Source organism: Neopelma chrysocephalum, unplaced genomic scaffold (assembly GCF_003984885.1).
Source record: "Neopelma chrysocephalum unplaced genomic scaffold, ASM398488v2 Primary Assembly neopelma1_104, whole genome shotgun sequence".
Classification (NCBI taxonomy): Eukaryota; Metazoa; Chordata; class Aves; order Passeriformes; family Pipridae; genus Neopelma; species Neopelma chrysocephalum.
Genome location: NW_020897768.1, coordinates 138,309 through 159,386, shown reverse-complemented (window position 1 = coordinate 159,386; position 21,078 = coordinate 138,309). Strand labels below are relative to the sequence as shown.

The 21,078-nt window shown below is 40.8% G+C and overlaps 1 protein-coding gene across 1 annotated transcript in view; it reads left to right on the top strand.

Annotated features, from left to right (window-relative positions):
- ELOVL5 (ELOVL fatty acid elongase 5) overlaps nucleotides 1–21,078 on the top strand; it is a 37,207-nt gene that overhangs the window by 4,161 nt on the left and 11,968 nt on the right. Inside the window, exons 2-3 of the mRNA XM_027696066.1 lie at nucleotides 15,734–15,799; nucleotides 17,745–17,932. Of these exons, the coding sequence (XP_027551867.1) occupies nucleotides 15,742–15,799; nucleotides 17,745–17,932 (246 nt within the window). The 5' untranslated portion in view covers nucleotides 15,734–15,741. The remainder of the gene's footprint in view (nucleotides 1–15,733; nucleotides 15,800–17,744; nucleotides 17,933–21,078) is intronic.

Genomic DNA, 21,078 nt, shown 5'->3' with positions numbered 1-21,078 from the left:
CTTGATTTATTGTATGCATGAAGCCTCATTAATGGGGAAAATACGTGCACTTGTAATGCGGTGCAGAATGTTCTTTTTTATTAACATATGTGATATACTGTCAGAAAATAAGCTGCCAGTCCAGCAGGCCTTGTTACTTATGGATTTTTCTCTGCCTCTGTAACAAACCTAAGCAGAAAAGCCTCTTGCAAAAGATTTGAGCAGATTTTTTCATATTTTATTGAATTCTGGCTTATGTGCCACCCAGAAGGCACAGCTTAGACCATGGTCGCCACTGCAGCCCTCTGTTGCTCTGGCTGTAGAAGCAATGGATGGGCTTGCCCAGTGCCAGCCACCAGACTCAGCTGTGGACTGGGAAGTTTTGGGTGAGTGTTCCCATAACTTTCTGCAAGAGGTGACAGCACCAAGTCAGTCAGGAGTACTGCATTTGTCTGTTCAGTTACAAATGAGGAGAAAACAATAATAGTAATACAGGTAGTGACAGATAGGCCACTGTGTTTCAGTGTAGATCTTTGCCCTGAGTGCATGAGTTGCTGCTGCTGCCTCTACTTGTTTATGGGTAAAAATTGTGCATGGCCATAAACCATTTTTATAGTCAATAATGTCAGACCACTTGTCATGTTAGTTTAAATAGTAGTAGCTCTGTGTCCTGGTTTCAGCTGGAATAGAGTTGATTTTCTTCCTAGCTGGGTACAGTGCTGTGTTTTGGATTTAGTATGAAAATAATGTTAACACACTGATGTTTTAGGTGTAGGGGTTACTCTAAATGAAGGACTTCATGGTGTCCCGTGCTCTGCCAGCAAGCGGGTATACAAGAAGCCAGGAGGGAGCACAGCCTGGACAGTTGACCCAAACTGGACAGCTGACCCGAAGGAATATTCCATACCAGAGTGTCATGCCCAGTACATGAACTGGGGGGAATTGACTGGGAGGCTCTGATTGCTGCTTGGGGACTGGCTCAGCATCAGTCAGAGGTTGGGTTTTATTCCTCCCTCTCTCTTTTTATCTTCGTTTTCATCATCGTCGGTGGTGGTGGTGGTGGTGCTGTGGTTTTTGTTGTTGTTTTGTTTTTGTGATGGTGATGATAAGGATGATTAACTTAAGAACAGTTTAATAAATGAACTAACCTCAACCCACAAGGCTTTACCTTTTTCTAATTCTGTCCTCATCCCACCAGGTCTGCATAGGGGTGAGCAAGTGGCTGGAGGATATTAGTTGCCAGGTAGAGTCAAACCGTGGCAACTCTTGTCCTCTGGTTTTGCAGCCTTCATTAAGTTCTCAAGTAATTTTCCAAAGGGCATACTCGATCCACCTTTACTTGACAGGTTCCCGGAACCTCTAACTTCCCTACTTTTTTTTTTTTTTTAGCACTTTCAAAACCACCATCATCTCCCTTTGAAGCACACAAAGGCAGGCTGCAAGTCTGGCCATGCCTTGCAGAACAAATATCCTTTGGTACTTCTTTGTATTGATTTCTTGTTCTATCACCACTGCTAAGTGGCTCGCATTACAGTACAGGAAGGACTGCTAATGTTGTTTTCAGAGGTTTTTCTCGCATTTTTTTAAGTCATCTTAATTGATTCATTCCTTCTAAATTCAGTGCTGAACTTGTTTAGATCAAATATTCAAATTTAAACTCAAGTTGAACAATTACAGAGCTATAATGAATTTGATTTGTGCAGACTGAATATTTCTTGGTTTCACAAAACATATCAGGCTCACACAATGCACCAATGCAGGCATCAGTTGCATATAGCACAGTGCAGTTTTCTAAGCGTTTGTGGAGTTTGACTTAGTGTCTTAAAATACACATTTACGAAACTGGTAAAATACAGATTTGAGTCCTCAAGGATGTACTTGGTGAGAACACATGGATGTATCCAGGTTTTAACCACTGTTTACGGTGTATGAAAAATTATCAACTTGGAGTGAGTGCTTTATTTACATCCTTTAGTGCTGTGTTGCCTCCAAAGGAGAGATGCATGGCCTTGGGAGGAGATGACTGTCTTTGAAGCTGCAGTGACAGGAACTGTGAGTTGCCACTTGCATGTGTGAAGGAGCTTAGCAATGAAGTTAAGGAGTTTTCCACCCCTCTCCTCGCGTTGTTTTTCCTTGCTGCTCCTTTTCACACTGTCATGTTTCTGTTTGCATCTATTTTTCAGGCTTTGATTTTTAAAAATCTTACTCATCCAATGCCCTGGGAGGTTGTTTTGCAGAACAGAGGGGCAGGGCTGGGTTTTGTCCTGAGCCAGTGAAGAAGCCCTAACATGAAGAAGCCCTAATCAGACATTGGAGGCTCTTGACGCTTCCTCTCTTGCAGGCAGCATCATTGCCCTTCCCACCTAAGCTGTCAGTCCTTAACGTGAGAGAAGAATGTTAACAAAATCTGGGGGTTTGGTGGTTTGTTTTTATTTCTTCTCCTATCCCTCCACCACATACCAGTTCCTGTGTGGGGATTTGAGCTTGAGCATTTAGCTTCCCTGGTCCAGAATAATAGATCTCTTTAAATGAAGAGTCCTTTTGCTGCTGTTTATTTTAGAGATGACACATCTGTGTGGAGGGCTTGTATTACAGGGAGATAAAAACATTGTGGAATAACCTGCAACCATTGGAATTGTCTTTGATACTTGAAAAATTGGTTCATGGAAGAGTTTTTTGCACAAAATCATGTTTTACTTTTAGCATACAGTAAAAATAGAGCTATGGTGGTCGTGAGATTCCAGAGGGGAAAACTTTCAGAGCGCTGCCAACATGAATAAGCAGTTTGATTGCCTGAAGCATTATTTTGTATCCTACACAATCTGTACAAAACATGTATGAAATAGGTGCACTCAGAATATAAAAGTCTGGGTTTACCCGCTGAGCAACTTTTAATATGTTGTCACCTTTATAATTATTGTGCAGTCTTTCTATAGAGGCTAAAGAGCTTGTCTTTTGCCTAGTTTGAGTTGCTTTACAAGTGTGCTGATGAAACACATCTTAATTCTGTCCTGTCTTTCACTCCTGACAAAATATGAGCACTCATAAAATACACTCTAAGTTAGGTTTTCACTTTGCTGCAATGGACATAGTAATGGAAAAAGTTTTACTTTCCATGTGTAAATCACTATCTAGTTTCGTAGCAATGTGTTTTTCTCGCAGAACAAATTTAATTAGAAGCTTTGGGAATTAAGTAAAAAATGTTTGGTATTATCAGAAAATCAAACTTCCCGTTGAAATTTGGTCTTGGACTGCTGTGCTCAAGATGTGTCTCAAATCACTAGTAAGGTTGTTGTTTGTTGTTTCTTACGGTATAACTTGCTATAAGGCTGAGAATTAAAAGGGATTCTTCCCCTCTATCCTCAAGGCCCTTAGCTGCAGGCTGGCCAATGTGTAGTAGGAGTTTTTGGTTGTATTCACTGTCTGTTTAACTTTGTATTTCAATCTTTTTCTGTGTATCTATTTTCATTAGCTCTGTTTCTATTGGAATAGTTTTGCTTTGTTTACACTTAATAAAACATTAATGTTGCCTTTTTTTTGAAAAAGAACCCAACCTGTTGTTGATCTCTGTCTGTTGGGTCTCTCAATGGTTAACCTTCTTCTCCTGTCCCTTCTTCCTCTTTCCTTCTTACATCCGACCTGCCTTGATATTTCAGGGATGGGGGCTTTTTTTGTTGTTTGCTCTTTACAGTGCAATAATCTACCAGTTCATGCTGCTACAATTACATTTAAGAAATCTCTCTAAGTTAGCTTTGACATATGCTGTATGATCTTTTCTTATTTCGTGTTATATTTTTTCTGCAATTCTTGTACTTTTCATTAGTACCATTCCTTTATGTTAAATGATGCTTGTCCATTGCATTTTGTTTTGGCCTTTTCTTAATAGCTTTTTAGAATTCTGCTTTAAACAATCTATGTCTTCCTTCTTGTCTACCTGTTTTATTTACCTTTCTTTTTGCTTCGGTTCCTTGCTGGGTGCAATGCGATGACTTTGCTCAGCTTCAGTCAGGTAAGACCTCTTTGTCACCTACATGCCTGCCTTGTGCCATTGCTTCTTCTGTAGTAAATCAGGAGGTGGGATGGACCCAGCTGAAAGCTGATCTTCTTGCTTGGTTGGTTTCTTTGGGGCTGCCTCAATTTTTCCAGGTTCCCTCCACCCAGGCAGGGTGGAGAGTAGGGGAGGAATGAAAGCAGCAGTGTCAGATCCGTTCTTGGTTGCTCCTTGTCACCCCACACACCCTGGGTATGGTTTTATAGCTATGGACCTGGTTGAATGGAGAAGTTAGAGCAAGGGTGAGGTGATGTGGTGGCTGTTTAACCTGAGGATTCCTGATGGGCGCGAGCGGACGCTGCAACCGGAGTGAGTAGGAAAAATGCCGGGTGGACGGAGATTATCTTTAGGAATGAGTAAATTGCTGCAGATGTTTAAGAGACTTTGTACACGCAGCAGGGCAGAGGAGGCATATCTGGTGCCCCCTTTTCCAGGGAACAGCTGCCCTGAGGAGGACTGGATAGCTGCAGGGTTGTGGAGGAAACCTGTTGCCTGCTGTTTGTGTGGATATTGGTTTAACCTTGTATTTAAAGCAGATATATTACATCAAATTACAGTACTGACCCTGCCTTTGCTCCAGTGCTTTTGAATGTATTAAACAAATGTAGTAAAACCTTCTGCACTTTGGTGCTGGAGCTGGGGGTTCAGTCTAGCTGTGTTTTTCCATGGAACAGATTTTAATGGCAGCAGGGTTTCCAGTACACCAGGAATTTGTTGCCTCTTATTGAAAGAAGAGTGGCTAAACTTTGGAGGAAAGGGACTTGTTTTCCTGGATTTCACTGTCTGACTTCTGCAGATAACTGAATCTTGTATATTATGAGCTTGCAGAAAACAGTTTAGAAGTTGCTGTTAATTAAGTTCTGCTGCTATTTAAAGTTCGTAGAAAGAATTTGTGATAAGATCACATCAAGCTTTACCGTTACAGTATTTCCTTTTAATTGGTTGGTTGGTCTTTCTGCCTTTAAAACAAAGAGTAAAATATAAGAAACTGCAGTACTTGCCTCCTGGAGCAGGGTCTTCTGATGAAGTAACATTTAGGAAAGTGCTGCCAAAGTCAAACCATGGAAATGTACAGGCAGAAATACTTTCTTTTCTAATGACTCCAGGTGTCAGTCCTCTTTTTCAGGGGCCCTTGTAATAGCAATAATTTGGCACACCAGTATTTCCTGATTCTTGGCAGAAACTGGTTTGGCACGGGTCTGGTGCAGGCAAGGATGTTCAGCTCCTCAGGACCCACCAGGCTTTTCAGCCCTGAACTTCTGTAACAGAAATGCGGCTGCATGGTTTTGGCAACCATTTGTTTACAGATGTGCAAAGTGTTGTACAAGAAGGGAAAGGTGGAGGAGAATGATCTGCATCTGTAAGAAATCTCCTTTCTCATTGTTTTCTGTCCCTGTGCCAGAACCTGATTTCTTAACTTTCAATACTCCTTATGAGTCCTGGGCAGGAACAGGGTCAAAATCTTGCCTTACAGAGTGTTGACACCTTTATCTTTTGGAAAGGAGATTAGATTTTAAAGGCAGTTGATTTTCTGAATGATTTACCTATTATTTCTATACTGTGTCAAAGGCAGGGGTGCCTAGTGGCAGGGTTTTGTCCTGAGCAGCATGATGCCGTGACATAACACTTGTACCTGAAGTAATTTTTTTTTTTGTCTTAGTTCTCAGAATGGTGGGAAAAGGAACACTTTTTGTACCTATTTCTATTTAAATCTAGCCATCATCAGGAGTAGTCAGCATGGATTCACCAAGGAAAAATCAAGCTTGACCAATCTGATAGCCTTCTATGATGACATGGCAAAATGGGTCGGTGAGGGGAGAGCAGTGGATGTTATCTGCCTTGACTTCAGCAAGGCTTTTGACACTGTCTCCCATTACATCTTCATAGGTAAGCTCAGGAAATGTGAGTTAGAGGAATAGACAGTGAGGTGGATCAAGAACTGTATGAATGGCAGAGCTCAGAGGGTCGTGATCAGCAGAGTATAACCCAACAGGAGTCTTGTAGTCAGTGGCATTCCCCAGGGATCAGGGTCCAATCTTATTCAATTTGTTTATTAACGACCTGGATGAAGGGTTAAAATGTACCCACATCAACCTCAAGGACCTTTATAGGCTGGAGAGTTGGGCAGGGGGAAACCTAATGAGGTTCAGCAAGGGCCACTGTAGGGTGTTAGTGTAGGTTATTCCTCCCTGCACCTGGGGAGGAATAACCCCAATTACCAGTATGGGTTGGGGGCTGACCTACTAGACAGCAGCTCTGGAGAGAAGGACCTGGGAGTTTTGGTGGATGAGATATTGTCCATGAGCTGGCGGTGTGCTCTTGCAGCCAAGGGGGCTAGTGGTATCCTGGGGTGCATCAGGAAGAGCATGGCCAGCAGGTCGAGGGAGGTGATCCTCACCCACTACTCTGCCATAGTGAGGCTGCATCAGGAGTTCTGGGCTCCTCAGTACAAGAAAAACAAGGAACTGCTGGAGAGGGTCCAGCAGAGGCCACAGAGATGATGAGGGGTCTGGAGCATCTCTCTTATGATGAGAGACTGAGGGGAGCTCGGACAGTGTAGCCCAGAAAAGAGAAGACTGAGAGGGGATCTCACTAATACATATAAATAACTCAAAGGTGGGTGCCAAGAGGCTCATGCCAGACTCTTTTCGATGGTGCCCAGCGACAGGACAAGAAACAATGGCCATAAACTAAAACACAAGAAATTTCACCTCGACATGAGGAAGAACTTCTTACATTGAGGGTGGCAGAGCACTGGAACAGGCTGCCCAGGAGTCTCTTTTTCTGGAGATATTCAAAACCCACCTGGACATGTTCCTGTGTAACCTGCTCTGGGTGATCCTGCCTTGGCAGGGGGGTTGGAGGATGATCTCCAGAGGTCCCTTCCAACCCTAATGATTCTGTGATTCTGTTACTCATACTTGCCTGACTTTTGTTAGTATTGTTCATTATGTATGATGGTACTGTCTGGCATGATGTTAAACATCTTAAAATGGAGGCACCAAGTATTAGTACAGCTGCAGCCATACAGGATTAACTTGTCTCATGGGGGTACACCAGGAACATAGAGAAGTTTTGAGATTGGCTTCTCATAGCATGGCTGGCCATATGATGAAACAGCAGCAAGGCAAGCACACGCGTGTACAATTGTCAGTATGCATTTTTTCTTCCTTTGAGTAAAAGTGTAGAAATTCACTTCATTTTTATTGAAGAATGTAACTAACTCAGTGTATTACATGTAATTTTGTGTGTGTTAGGGCCCATCAGAGAATTTCACTCCCATAGCATTCCAGGTACCACCCTACACACTTTGGAAATACGAGTAAGTACACAAATAAATACTTAACATACTGTTACTTGCCTGAGAGTGACATGTGTGCTTTTTCAGTGTGATCTGGTTTCCAGAACACAAATGGTCCTTCAAAAGGTATCAGTTACCCACCTGAACACAGGGGTTGTAGTTTCACATCTTAGCAGGGCATCTTAATTAAGGTTTTATGTCGCTCTTCTGCCTGTACTAGTCAGATTTGCATGATGTAGCATTACCTTTGTGACTGTCACCCCCAGCTTTCATGATCCTCTTCTAATTACTCCACTTTTTATTGGATTCATGTATCTAGTCAGCATGTGAACCCCAGATAACCTTTTTATAGCTAAACCTTGTTTACTGGATAGCTGCATGCAGGCATATTTTGCTTTGTACAGTGTTTCACACATGCAGAAGAATTTTAAGTACTTTTTTGGATTAGATAGCAGACTGTCGTGTCAAGCTACTAAATGCAAAGAAGATAACCAAGAATTATATATCTGTCCTATACTTCCAGTTTTATTCTTGAGATGTCCCCTGGGTTCAGAGCTCAGTGCAGCAAGATTTTGGCAGAAGGAGGGGACAAGCTGGTGACAAAAGCTCTCTCAGTGCTCAAATTCGGTGCCACAGCTGCAGCATGTTGGAGGAAATGAGGGTTCATGTGGAGGGACAGTCCCACTTGTAACTCTTTTTTTTTTTTTCCCCTATTTCTCGCTTTTTAAGTTTTATTATGCAATTATGAGATGTGGGCATTTAAAGAAAAGGTAAATTGAAACTTACTGTCTTGAAGGTACACAGTGCTCTTGAACTCTGCTGTTTGTAATGGTCATGCAAGGCAGGGCTTCTCCATCCCTTGGTCCTGCTGCTGTGTTCTCATCAGCTCTGTTAGAAAATGCAACCTTTTGACCAAGAAGGCTCATTAAAATAGGCTTTGGGGATGTTAACTTTGTTTTACTCCTGTGGAAGTATAAAGTTGGTTTGAGTGAAGTACACAGACAGAGATTATAGGAGTCCCTTTATTAAAGGGGAGTAGAGTTTTTCAGACCTTCTTGCAGGTGGCACTTGAATAAGAGAAATGAGACCAGAAATGAAAGCCAATGTTCTTGTGACCCTTTGGACTTAGCTTTTGACTCCTATCTTCTGAGCTCTCTTTAGTTTCCCTGACTTCCTGAGGCCAATTTTCCATTGTGAGCTGCAGTAAAAAGAGGGAGCTTCAGATTCAAAGAGTAGCTGTTAATAAACACTGCCATACTGCTTGGGGAGGTTGGAGCAAAGCTATCTAGCACATGCTGTGCTTTGGCTTTCCTTACAAAAAAGTCGACTTGTCTCTCTTGTGCCATGTACATATTCTCCCTGTTTCCATCTCACATAGTTTGCTATGTTTGCTAGTTCTTTAACCCCAGCCAGGAGTTGTCTGTGCAGTACCCTTGTACATTTTATAATTGCAAACTATTACAAACACAGCAGTTGAATAAACCTGTGTGCTTTGACTTTGGTCCCTCCACATTTTATTTCTGTAAATACTTTTGCACTCTGCACTGTATTGCTCTTAACAGCACCAGGGGTATAAGCTGGCAGCAGTGAGGAGGTTTCCAGTATTGCAGTACGAGGATACGGGTGCAGTGGCTGGGCACAGAATACACCCCTGAACACTTTATTCCAGGAAAACGTATGCTGTTGAGAAAACCATAGTGCTGAGGGGTGCCAGACCTGCTGCTGTTAAGGTGGACTTTGCAGCATGAAAGATCTTTGTTTGCAGGTGGATGCTGGATGCATCCTTCTGGGATGGAGAGGCAGTGGTGACCATTTTCCACAGATTCTTAGTAATTCCATGGGTGTCTTTGTGTGGTTGCTTCCAGTATGCTCTTCCTGCTTGGCTATTGCCCTTGGTGTTTTCCCTCTGTTTGAAATAATCCCCTGCCATATCAAGAGCTGTTGACTTCAAGAGGATGAATTTTGTGTGAATATCCTAATCCTAGGATGCTCAGATCCTAATTCAGGCTAGTTTAGATCTGCTAAAAGTGTGAATAAAACTGCAAGGACCTATGATTTTTCTTAACTCTTCTATATGAAGATCATTAGATTCTGATTTAATGAGGTATTGGGTATTGAACACAATTATTTACTCTGTTTTACAGTATCCTTTTCTTGTATTTGTTTCTGTTTTGTAAAATACTTTAATTACCACAACTGTGTTTAAGTATGAAGGTAAGCATTACTGAAGGATTTGGGGAGGGGGGTAGAATGACGGGAAAAGTAATGGCATGAAATTATACCCTATAGTTCACTGGCCGAAGTCTTCCTTTACCCCCTACATTTCCAAATGGTTTGAAATCCCATTGAGGTTAAACTGTTCGAAACTAGCTTCTCTCCTTTGTCCTGCATTTTTTCACGCTTCCCTGAATTTTAAACAAATGATTTATTTCTAAGCTTCCTTATGCTGGTGCTGCCAGGGAGTATGAAAGCTCAGCACTGTGGGTCCTGATGTGTCAGCAGCAAGCTGGAGGGTTTGCTGCTGATGCTAGGGGGCCAAAAATGTGCATCATTTTGCTAGAGATGCAGATGCAAACTAAAGTTTAAAATAGTTTCTTGTATTTTAATGAAACTAAAGTGCAAAATCTGCAGCACTTATGCTTCACCTGGTTTCCCATAAAATAAATGTACCTACACTTTCAGATCAATAAGGACTATAATTTATTCTGAACTCCTTTTTACTGCTAATGTTAAGCATGCTTGGGACGTAAGAGGGTATTCAGAAAGGGGAAAAAAGGGTAATCTCAGTTTGGCAGGAAGTTGAAAGGCAGTACATGCAAGGAGTGGTTAAGGCTTTGGGAATGGAAAGGAGAAACTGGGCAGCTTTGGCAAATGGACAGAAAATGGTTGACAGCTTTGATTATCAGTGCTGTCTTCCAGCTCTCAAGCAGCTGAGCATTTTCAGTTCCAGTATATCTACAAAAGCAAAAAACAGTGTGATCGTTGGGTTTTTGGATGAGGGATAGTTTGTATTTTTGGAGGAAGAAAAAGAGAACTCACCTCTGCAGTGGCAGGGACTGCGAAACATCACTTACAAGAAAACACAAATCAAGATTTCCAAAAGCAAGTGCCTAAAATTAGGCTTCGAAGTCCTAATTTAAGAATGACGAAAGTGGCTGTTTTCCAAGAAGGCTGAGCAGCCAGGCCTGACAACGGGTTGCTCTCAGAAGCCAGCACAATTATTTAGATGCCTATTTTGGGAATTTTTTTTGAACTCAAGTTCAGACACTTAGATGTGAAAACTGGGATCTGTTTCAGGGAGTTCTTGAGTAGCAGGGTGAGAGCTGAAGGATGCTGTTTAAAGGGAACAGGCTCCCAGGGCTTTGAGCTTTCAGCTCAAAATGGTTTTTTGCTGCTGTTTGATTTCCTTAAAAAGGGTGCCATGGAACAGAGGGCAAACCTTTATATTTTTGTGCATCATCTTTGCACCTGGAAAGTTACTCCAAGAAGAAACTCAAGAAACAACATTAAAATGTGACCAAGAATTCTTAAATTACTTTTTGGCATAAAGTCCCCAGAATGTGTTTTCAGTGCAAAGCATAGGAGAGAATTTCCTTTTGAAAGGCGGGAGCTGGTTGAAATCCTTCAGTATTTAGTAGCCCTTTCCTCAGAGAGTAATGATGTGCAGTAGAAGAGCATGTTGTCAATGCTTGTAGCCTGTATGAAACACTTTTTATAAATAAACTTTAAAAATATATACTGCAAGAAAAGGCTTTGCACTGTATTTTTGATTGTCACACCGAGAAGCACTGGGGCCATCCATGCCTGGACTGAGCGGCAGGGCAGAGCTCACATCTTCTGCCCAGACACATGGCTGGCTGCTGGAGCATGGTGCTTGTCTCAGCTCATAGTCTCAAAGTGAAACAAGGATGCAAAATTACCTGTGGAGGTTCAAAAAAACCTGTCTGTCAAAATCCAGAGGATTATTGAAAAAGTGGGGCTTGATCGTGTTGGAGCAAGGTACAAGTTTAGTCTTTGTTATGTTTGTGTTGCAGAATTGAAGTCCAGTAATCTTGTTTTGTTTAAAACATCAGATAGGTTTTGTCTGGGTTAGATACTTGGACTTGAAGGAGTAAAATCTTTCAGATTGTAAGCCTGAGTACTTCCAGACTGATTCAAATTGCTGTAGCATTCAGGGCCCTTACTGCAATGGTAAAATTTGGTAGCAGAGAGGATGATTTTTTTTCTGTCCGTTGTAGAAACTCAGGTTAGGAAAAAATAACCGGTGTATATAGAGGTACATGTTTAAAAAAGTATTGTCTAGCATAATTGGGTCTTTTTTTTTCTTTTTACCTGACTGTAGACACTGAATAAGGCTACAGATGTCATCTGTCTGGTCTTCTATAAGGCCTTTGACATGTGCCCCTGTAACATCCTTCTCTCTAAATTGGAGAGATATAGATTTGATGGGTAGACTGTTCAGTGGATAAGGAATTGGTTGGATGATCACATCCAGAGGGTAGTGGTCAGCAGCTCAGAGTCCTGATGGACAAGTGGTGTCCCTCAGGGGTCCATATGGGACCAGTACTGTTTAATGTCTCCATCAATGACATGGACAGCAGGATCGAGTGCACCCTCAGCAAGTTTGCCAGCACTACCCAGATGAGTAGTGTGATTGACATGCCTGGGGCGCTGTCCCAAGGGACCCGGACAGGCTCAAGAAGTAGGCCCATGGGAACCTCATGAGGTTCAACAAGGCCAAGTATAGGTCCTGCACATGGGTTGGGGCAATCCACGGCATGAGTATGGTTTGCGGGATGAAGGGATTGAAAGCAGCCCTGCTGGGAAGGACTTGGGCTGCTGGTGGAAGAGAGTCTGTACATGAGCTGGCAGTGTGTGCTCACAGCCCAGAAAGCCAGTTGTACCGTGGGCTGCATCGAAAGGAATGTGGCCAGCAGGTCAAGGGTCATTATTCTCCCCCTCTACTCTGTTCTTCTGAGACCTCACCTGAAGTACTGCATTCACCTCTGGAGGTCCCAAGACAAGAAAGACATGGACATGTTAGAGTGGGTCCAGAGGAGATCAGAGGGCTAGAGCACCTCTCCTATGGAGACAGGCTGAGAGAGTTGGGGCTGGTCAGCTTGGAGAAGAGAAGGCTGCAGAGAGACCTTATTGTGGCATTCCAATACCTAAAAGGGGGCCTACAAGAAAAATGGGGACAAACTTTTTAATAGGGACTGTAGTGATAGGACAAGGGGCAATGATTTTAAAATAAAAGAGGGCAGATTTAGACTAGATGTAAGGAAGAAGTTTTTTTACAGTGTTGAAACACTGGAACAGGCTGCCCAGAAAAGTGGTAGATGCACCATCCCTGAAAACATTCAAATATGTAGTTGGATGGGGCTCTGAGCAACCTGATTGAGTGGAGGATCTCTCGCCCATGGTAGAGGTGGTTGGACTAGATGACCTCTAAAGGTCCCTTCCAACTCAAACCATTCTGCGATTCTGTGAATAGTGTGCCTTGCTCTGGGATGACTTCCAGGTAAAGGAGCATTGCTGTTGATCTGCTTGTGTATGTGGTCAGCTGCAGAATTTGCTTACTTTCAGTATTAGGAAACATGCCGATTGCAGTGTTCCAAATGGCCACTGGTTTAATTTTTCTGGGAGTCGATGTTCCTCTGAATTGGTTAACTATTCTAATTAAAAAAGAACCCTTGTAGTTGCTGCTGTTGAAGCAGTGTTTAATGTTGTGTGGCTGTTGGCAGGAGACTTGATGCATTTTCACATGACCCCCTCTGGAACAAAAGCAGATTGTTTCCTTCTGTTTTTCTGTTACACAAATGAGTTCCTTTTGAAACAATTTCTTTTTCTACAAATTCTGGAAATCAACACTAAGGAGTAGTTTTTCCTTTGCTGTGCCTTTTCCAATATGCTGTCTGATAATGCTGGCTCAAAAACTTGCTTTGGGGTACCAGCTCAAAAAAGCTGAGACTTCCGCAGAAAGACTCTTCCTCTTGGAGAATGAGTTTTTCTTCCAATTTTATGGAAGGGTTGAACATGGAGTTTCATTTCTTCCTATCTTTGCTATAGCTAGGCAGAGTTGTTTCTGCTTTCCTAGTTGTTTCATTTACATATCTGCATTTTTAGTGTCAAGCAAACAACAGTATGTAGCGAGTTAGTTCTGAATTGAGCTTTTTTGTATATTTTTGTGTAACGAACCCTTGTTTTTGAAACAAGCTCTCCTCTCTGAAGCCTTCCCCTGTGACGAGGGGAATTGAAATCAGACACAGTTGAGGGTTATTGGCTGATGCAGTGCTGTGTAACTAGATCAATCAGTACTGGATCAAAGGAGCAACAGACAAATTGAGTAAGTGGGGATTTCAAACAACAAAATGAGTTATCCGCCAGGGAATGCTTTTCCTGGTGATATTTAATAGCTGACAGATTAAAATAAAAAAAAAAAAAAGAGCTGGGGTGAAAAAAAAATGCTTTCTCTCATTATCTGTCTTCTCCTTGGAATTATATATTCATTTATCATAGCCTTCCTGATGCTCATGCTTCTGATAACACAGCATAGGCTTTCTCACTTACATTTCCTTAATCCTAGGACACCAGTGTGCCAGTGCTGTGGGCATGCACACAGATGCTCACAGTTTGTGTACTATAGCTGGTGAAGTGATGTAATCCCAAAAATGCACTTTCTTGTGAAGTGTTTGCTTACTTGGGCTGGGCTTCTTCAGTCAGAAAGTAAAACCAGTATGAATTGGGACTACAAAATAGTTTTAACACTTCTGCTTATTTTGATTGAGCTCTTTTGTTAGTGCCTGGTGACCAGATTCCCGGGATGTTTCTGTGGCTTTGTGTAGTCCAAAGCGGTTCAACACAGAGGGGAAAGTCTATTCTTTGTGCCCCTGAGAGCCCTGCAGGGAACTGATGGGTTGTGGTGCTGCCAGAAGTCCTTGGTGAGCATATCAGCCTCCTGCCTGGGGCCCGTGGTGGAAGGGATGTGGACTTCTGTAGAAGACAACACAATGTAAATGCATTTATCTAAGCCCCTTGTATTTTTTTGGTCCCATGGGAAGTCAAAACCCCTGTGGTTGGTGGGTGGCTCCCTGTCCTGCTTTGTACCGGGGAGAGAGCATTGTTTGCATCCTGCTTGGCTTTTCTTGGTGGACCCAGAAGAAATGGAGGTTTCAGTCTCAGCTGACTAAAACCAGAGGACATACTGTTAATTTTACTTGCATATATCAGTACCCCTCTAGAGGTGAGGTTTTCACAGGTGGAAGAGAGATGTTCGTTTGGCTAGAACTGAAAAAAAATTGAGATTAACTTTTTTGTTGTTATCAACTACATGTAAGCTTGTGTGATTGTTTTGGTTTGTGAGTATGCTGGCATCTTGTGTTACTTATGTTATTTCCCCGTAACTAAAAATTGCTGATAATATTAGTACTTTAGGGAAGGAGAAACATCAAGCAGTGAAAACCATCCTGTTAAAAACGGGTAAAATTTTATTAGTGAAAGCTCAGTGCAGTTCTAGGTAGAAAAGAGGACATTTTTTTCTTAATCAAGAAGAAAATCACTTCCTCTTCTCTTGAGAACAGCTTTGTGCACAGTTGTCCCGCTCATGGAAAGTGTTGCTGCTTACCTGCTTTGACCTTAGGGAGGTACAACAATTTAAGTACCCCAGTGTATTGATCAGGTGCTACCAATAATTAGTGGCCATGTGAGTAGCTGACAGATTACGTTTGAATTCACTCTACTAATGTTGGATGAGCTTTATCTGGTAATGTTTTACCAGTAAGCAGTTTCTAGAACTGGAGATGCTCATGTCATGAACTGCAGTGTGTCCTCCCTGGCCTCTGCCGCCCTCCCTGTCACTCGGTGACTGTTCATCTTTTGGTTTTATGGGCTATTAATCAGGGCTGTAATCAGTCACCTATCTGCAAGTTATAGCAGAGCCAGTTTTCACTTTATTCCCCCCTTGCCTTCTCCTCCCCAGCCAGCATTGCCAGCTATTCGAGTCTGTTATAAGAGCTTCATAGTGTTTATTTGAACATTTCACTGTTGCTGGCTTTCTCGAAGTCCAATCCTCCTCTTCACTGAGGGATTTTGCAAGATTCCATTTTTTTATTTGCACGTACAAAATACAGAATTAAAAAGAACTTCAGGTTAATCTGAACTCATTATTTTAGCTTCTATGCATCTAGATCTGTGATGAAGTCCTACAGTGGGAAATACAGCTCATACACCAGTGACTCGAGAATAAAATAAACTTTATGTACTTTGTATCTGCTGAGAAAGTCCACTATGTTTGCTGGAATTTTTGTATACTAGTATTTTTTTGGTTAACCCTAGCAGATGGTGTTCACATGATTAAACTATTTTCATGAGCTAACTTTGTCCTCTTCTTTCCATTTCAGTAGGTTGTAGAATGGAAGTTCTGGATAAAACAATCAATAGTTACTTTGATGTTTGGCTTGGACCCAGAGGTAAGATTTCTCAAAAGTTAAATACATAAATAAAACTGATCTTACTAGAACATAAGAAACAGCTTCCCTCTAACTTGACATTGACAGGTGACTACTTTCTTAAGGATTGCAAAGCATCAAAATGCATGACAGTGTAAAAAACTAAAGTCTATTCAGTGCTTCTGATCTTTTGACCTGAAGACCTGCTAATTTTTCAGCTGTGACCATTATAGGTGCTGTTCTTCTCACTATCAGTTAAGCTCATGTTGTCATCTTAGTGACTGACTTACTGACTTACCTCACTCAGATCTTTGCTGCTTTTTTCTTTTTTTTTTTAGAATTTAATAATAGCTTTTATTAAAAAGAAAAACTTTTTAAGTGTGCATTTAATTAAAAATTAGTTAATTAATTGAATAAATAAATCTTGCCCTCATAACTGGAGCTGCTTTGGAATTTTTCACTAGAAATATCTGTGGCTTTTGGAAAGCATTGCTGCTTTGAAACCATTTTGTTTTAAAGAGGCGGTGTTCTTGATAGGTTTTTCATTGGGAAAAAGTCTGCGGGTGGAGAACAGCAATTCTGGTCAGCATGAGGAAGGAAGAGGCAGCGGGACCAGGACAGGCAGTGGCGTCATGCTGAGGGCTTGGGTAGGGATGGCTCCATTCCACCTCATTCTGACCAGGGGGGATTAAATGGCAGCATCTTGTGTGCGTTGTGCATAGCAGTGCTGCACAGTAGCCTGTGCTTTCTTCCTCTGACTGCTGCAGTAACACCTTTTCTGCCTCTTTCTTTGTCCCAGTGAGGCTCCGGTGGTGGTGCCACTGCTTCGCAGGACAAAGTCAACAGGAGGTGAAACAAGCCTCTGATTCTTCTAAGTGTATTTTCTATTTACTTTTATTAGTATCTTTGGTGCCTTTGTTGCCCCTCTCTTCATACTAAGCCTGTTTAAATTAGTCTGGATGTTCTGATATAACTTATTGTGAGTGCTGGCATATGGTCTGTATTTGCTATGTGTTAAAAATAATGAACCATAAAGGTGGCAAATCAAAACAATTCCCCAACTTGCTTAATTACTTCCCAACCTACATTTTAAGGCCTCATTTCTTACATGCAGGATCCACATATGAGTCCTTTAAAATTAAGTCAGGACTGTGATTGCTAGCAATACTTGAATTGTTCATTTATAGTTTGGTAAACTTGGTTTCAGTACTTTGGGCCGACTTCAGTGAGAGGAGTGAAATATTGCACTGTTGCTGGGTATGGACAACACAGTTGTGGTTCAAAAGGATCACACGATTGTTACAAGTGTTCCCCTGAAATCCTCTTATTCCATGTGGTTTATGCACTTTCCCTGAGAAGTTAATGCGTTGCCAGCTGGACTGGTTAGTCAGACTGGACTGACTGCTCTGTGTTTCATTGCTCATGCAAGGACTCCAAAATTTAATTCTTTCTAATAGCACATATATAAGTCTAATTGTGTTAGTACTGATTAGAAAATAATTATCAGGATCATCCACTGATAACCACAAAGGGATCTGCTTCACTCCTAGGTTTACTGACTCTCTAGGAGATAACGTGTGCACCATCGGGAAGGATTGGTTTGAGAAAATAAGGGGGAGAGATTTGTTGACGCTTTTCTTTATAGTTTAAGCTCATCTATGGTATTCAAGTGGATGACAATTCTGAATGGTAATAAGTATTTAAAAATAGTAGTAATATCTTAAGGTAATAAGAATATTTTTGCCTTAGGAAGACAATTATTTCTGCTTTCTTTAACAACTGTACAGCTAACCTTGTTGTTTGTAATTAGCACTGTGGCCCTTAGTAAAAGGACTTGCTGCGCTTCCTTCATCTTTCTCTGTTATTCCAGCACTGGATGCATTTTGGGTACAGCTGTTTTTGTGTGCTTTGAATTCTTCCCCTTACAAAATCCAAGTGTTTGTATATTTTTGTTTGTTCATTTCAGACCCCAGAGTAAAAGGATGGCTTCTTCTGGAAAACTATACACCTACCTTTATCTTTTCGGCCTTGTACTTACTAATTGTTTGGTTAGGACCGAAGTACATGCGGAATAAGCAGCCGTTCTCATGCAGGGGTATTCTGGTGGTCTACAACCTTGGACTTACACTGCTTTCTCTGTATATGTTTTATGAGGTAAGAGAAAAGGGATTGGGTCAGGCTTATTTTGCACCATCTGTTTTAATTATATTGATTTATGTTGAAAATTATCTCTGAGGACAGTGCTCCTAAACTTGGGGAAGCATTTGCAAAAGTGTTGCAACCGTTTTCAATGTCACTTCTGTGGGGAGAAAACTGTAGTTGTAATGTTACCTCTAAGGCTGGTGTGAAATAAACATTGCTTTAAACATCCTTGCTGACCTTGGTTAGCAATGTTTCAAATGCACTTTTCTCAGTGGAAATGAAGACCTGATCTTTCATTGTGAACCTGGCTACTCTTTCAGGAACTCCTTCTTACTTTGCACAATCCACCAGCACAATCACACTGAGCGAGACTTCTAAGCATTTCATAGCTAAACTATGGCTTGATCTGGATGGGAAAACGTGTTTTATTTACTTGTATTTAATCACGCACACACTCCTCACATCTGTTCCTGTAAGCTTGCAATAGCTTCTTTTGCATCCTCCTTGTTTTGTTGGGAAAAATAAAGTTGCTGAAACAAGGTTGTCGTGATTCATCTGTTTCTTGGAACTTAAAGTCTAAACATACAAATATATTTCAAACTGAATTGAACTTTCTGTGGACTTATTTTCTTTCATTAAAACCCAAAGATTTAGGCAGTGTAAAGTTTTCTACGTCCCAGAGAGCCCTTTAGCTGCTTTTACTCAGAACTGTATGTTCTTATTCAAGTGAAAATGAAGAACTGTGGTAGTCTAAATAACAATGCAGTTAGAAAATGACTGTGTCACTTTAATGTACAGGATACTCTGGCTTGCTTTTAACCAAAGTATTTCTCATTTCTGTAAGGAGATATTTCATTATCAACATCCTCTTTTCAATTCTTTCAGTATACTCTTTTCAAATACAAACTAGGGCTAAAACTACTATTCTTTTTTTTTTGCCTGTGCATACAAGATGTAATTTTCCTTTAAGTTTGTAGTTAATTCTACAATGTTTTACAAGGTGAGTGCTTAGAGATGAAGCGATTTAAATGTAATGTTATTTCTCTTGTGTAGTGAATTGTCTAGTCAAAAATTACTGAGTTGTGTTATTAAGAACTTAGATACTTAATTGTTCAGTTGGGAGCAGTTTTGGATTCAGTAGATGCTTGGAACAACTTGTGTTCTCGATGTGCTTACATTTCTAACTTCCCTGTCAGGATGGTATAATCCAGAAAAAATTGTGTGTTGATCTATTTAACTTGTATAAACTTAGTGTTGATGTGGACTTCAATGTACATTTGCATTATTTTATGCAGATATTATTTACAATTATATAATGATCTATTGTTTTAACCTTTTGTATATTTATGTTATTGAGGGTTTGCAAGTGTAGACTTTCCCTCAGTTGTACCAAGCGTGGATAAAACTCTCAGGATAGCCAATCTTTTTTCCTTGAATATTTGGAATAATACTCATAGTTTCCAAATTACTGTAACATTCTGCCATGTTACAAAACCTGCTGATAAATTTAAACAAGAGAAAATATCTGAACTGTTGATCTTATAAATGCCTTTTTCTTGCTAACAATGAACTTGGTTACCAAGAAAGGGCTGTTTATTATTATATTCCAAAGAAGTTCTCATACTTGTAACCACATGAATAGCTTTTATAATGAGAAGCAATGAGGCAACTAAAATACAGTGAATATTAAGGATCCTCCTTCCTATATAATGAAACTCTTTACATCAAAGCAAGTGTTGCTCTTAATCTAACATTATCCATATGGAAGTGTTCATTAGTATTGTTCTCCTTATAAATGGGCATACATGAAGCTAGAGTATTATGAAGACTATTAAACTCATGATAGTTGCAATGAAATGTGGTTGGCAGCACTTGCTGCCCATGTGAGGGCAAGTGATGCTCTGCAGCGAGGTAGTGATCCCCTAAAAATTCTGCAAAGCAGAGTCTCATGCTGACATAACACCACATTGCTTGATGTTTGCAGGGAGAGAGCCAAAGGATGTAGGGAAAAAGTCATGTCCTTGCACCTCCAGGTATGTTCTCAAGCTGAAGTGCCTACGCAGTTACCTCTGTTGGTGCACGGCATATGATACCCATGCTTGAATCTTTTCCTTCTTGGTAATTTGGCTTTAAAGGATTAGCCATGTATCAGTAGTACTTTATAATACATTTACTCGCTTTTAAGATAAAATGGTGATGAGCAGCATTCAAAAATTTATATAACTCCCTCTTCTCTTTCTTGTTGTCATTTTAGGTTTCAGTTGGATTAAATTTTTTTCAGTCCTGCTGTGAGGAAAGTCATAAACATCATCATTTATGAACTTGTTTACTAGCCTGTCTGAAAAGAAGTTGCTTTAATAGCTTGTATACAATACACCTAAAACTATGCTTTGGAGTTTTTCCTGAGTTATGGCTGTGGTGATTCAGGTCATGATTCATAGCATCACAGGTTAAGTTACATATTATATGACGAAAACAAGATGTTAAAGTGGGGGATCCTCCCATCTAGGATGAAAAGGATAACCTGCTTGGTTTTCTGACCTTTACATCTGAAATTACATGGGGAAATTTTGCATTGTAGGATTTGTATAATTCTAGGTATTGTATACTTGTACCATTTGGCCTACTGATGTAAAATAATATCATCATCATCATCATGGCTAGGCTTTGTGAACGAAGATTTGAGAAGGATTCTATCCACACTTGCTATGAGCATGCTGATGGCTAAAAAGGCCAATGCGAGATAGACAAGTCCGATTGCAAAAGACACAGTGGAATGTCTCCTTAGGTGGTATTGGCAAGACATATTGATCATCATCATTGGTCTACTCTGGCCTCCAACTGGGAGACATGGAGACACACTATACATAACGCTGCTGCTTCTTTTGAGAACACACACAGAATCATTCTTGAGGAGAAAAGACAACACAGAAAGAACTGTGTCTTACCAAAATAATATAACCTTGTTCTAAAATCACTAGAAATCTTAGACTTCTTACTTGGAATTCCTAGTAGTTTCTGTGTGTACTTGCTATAACTTATTTGGGTATTTAATGACCAGGCTTTGATACTAACAGAACAGAGTAGTGGACTGCACTTGTCCCAGACAGTAAAAAGGCAAGGCAGATCTAGAGGAGGGAGAGTTTTCTCTAGGCTGG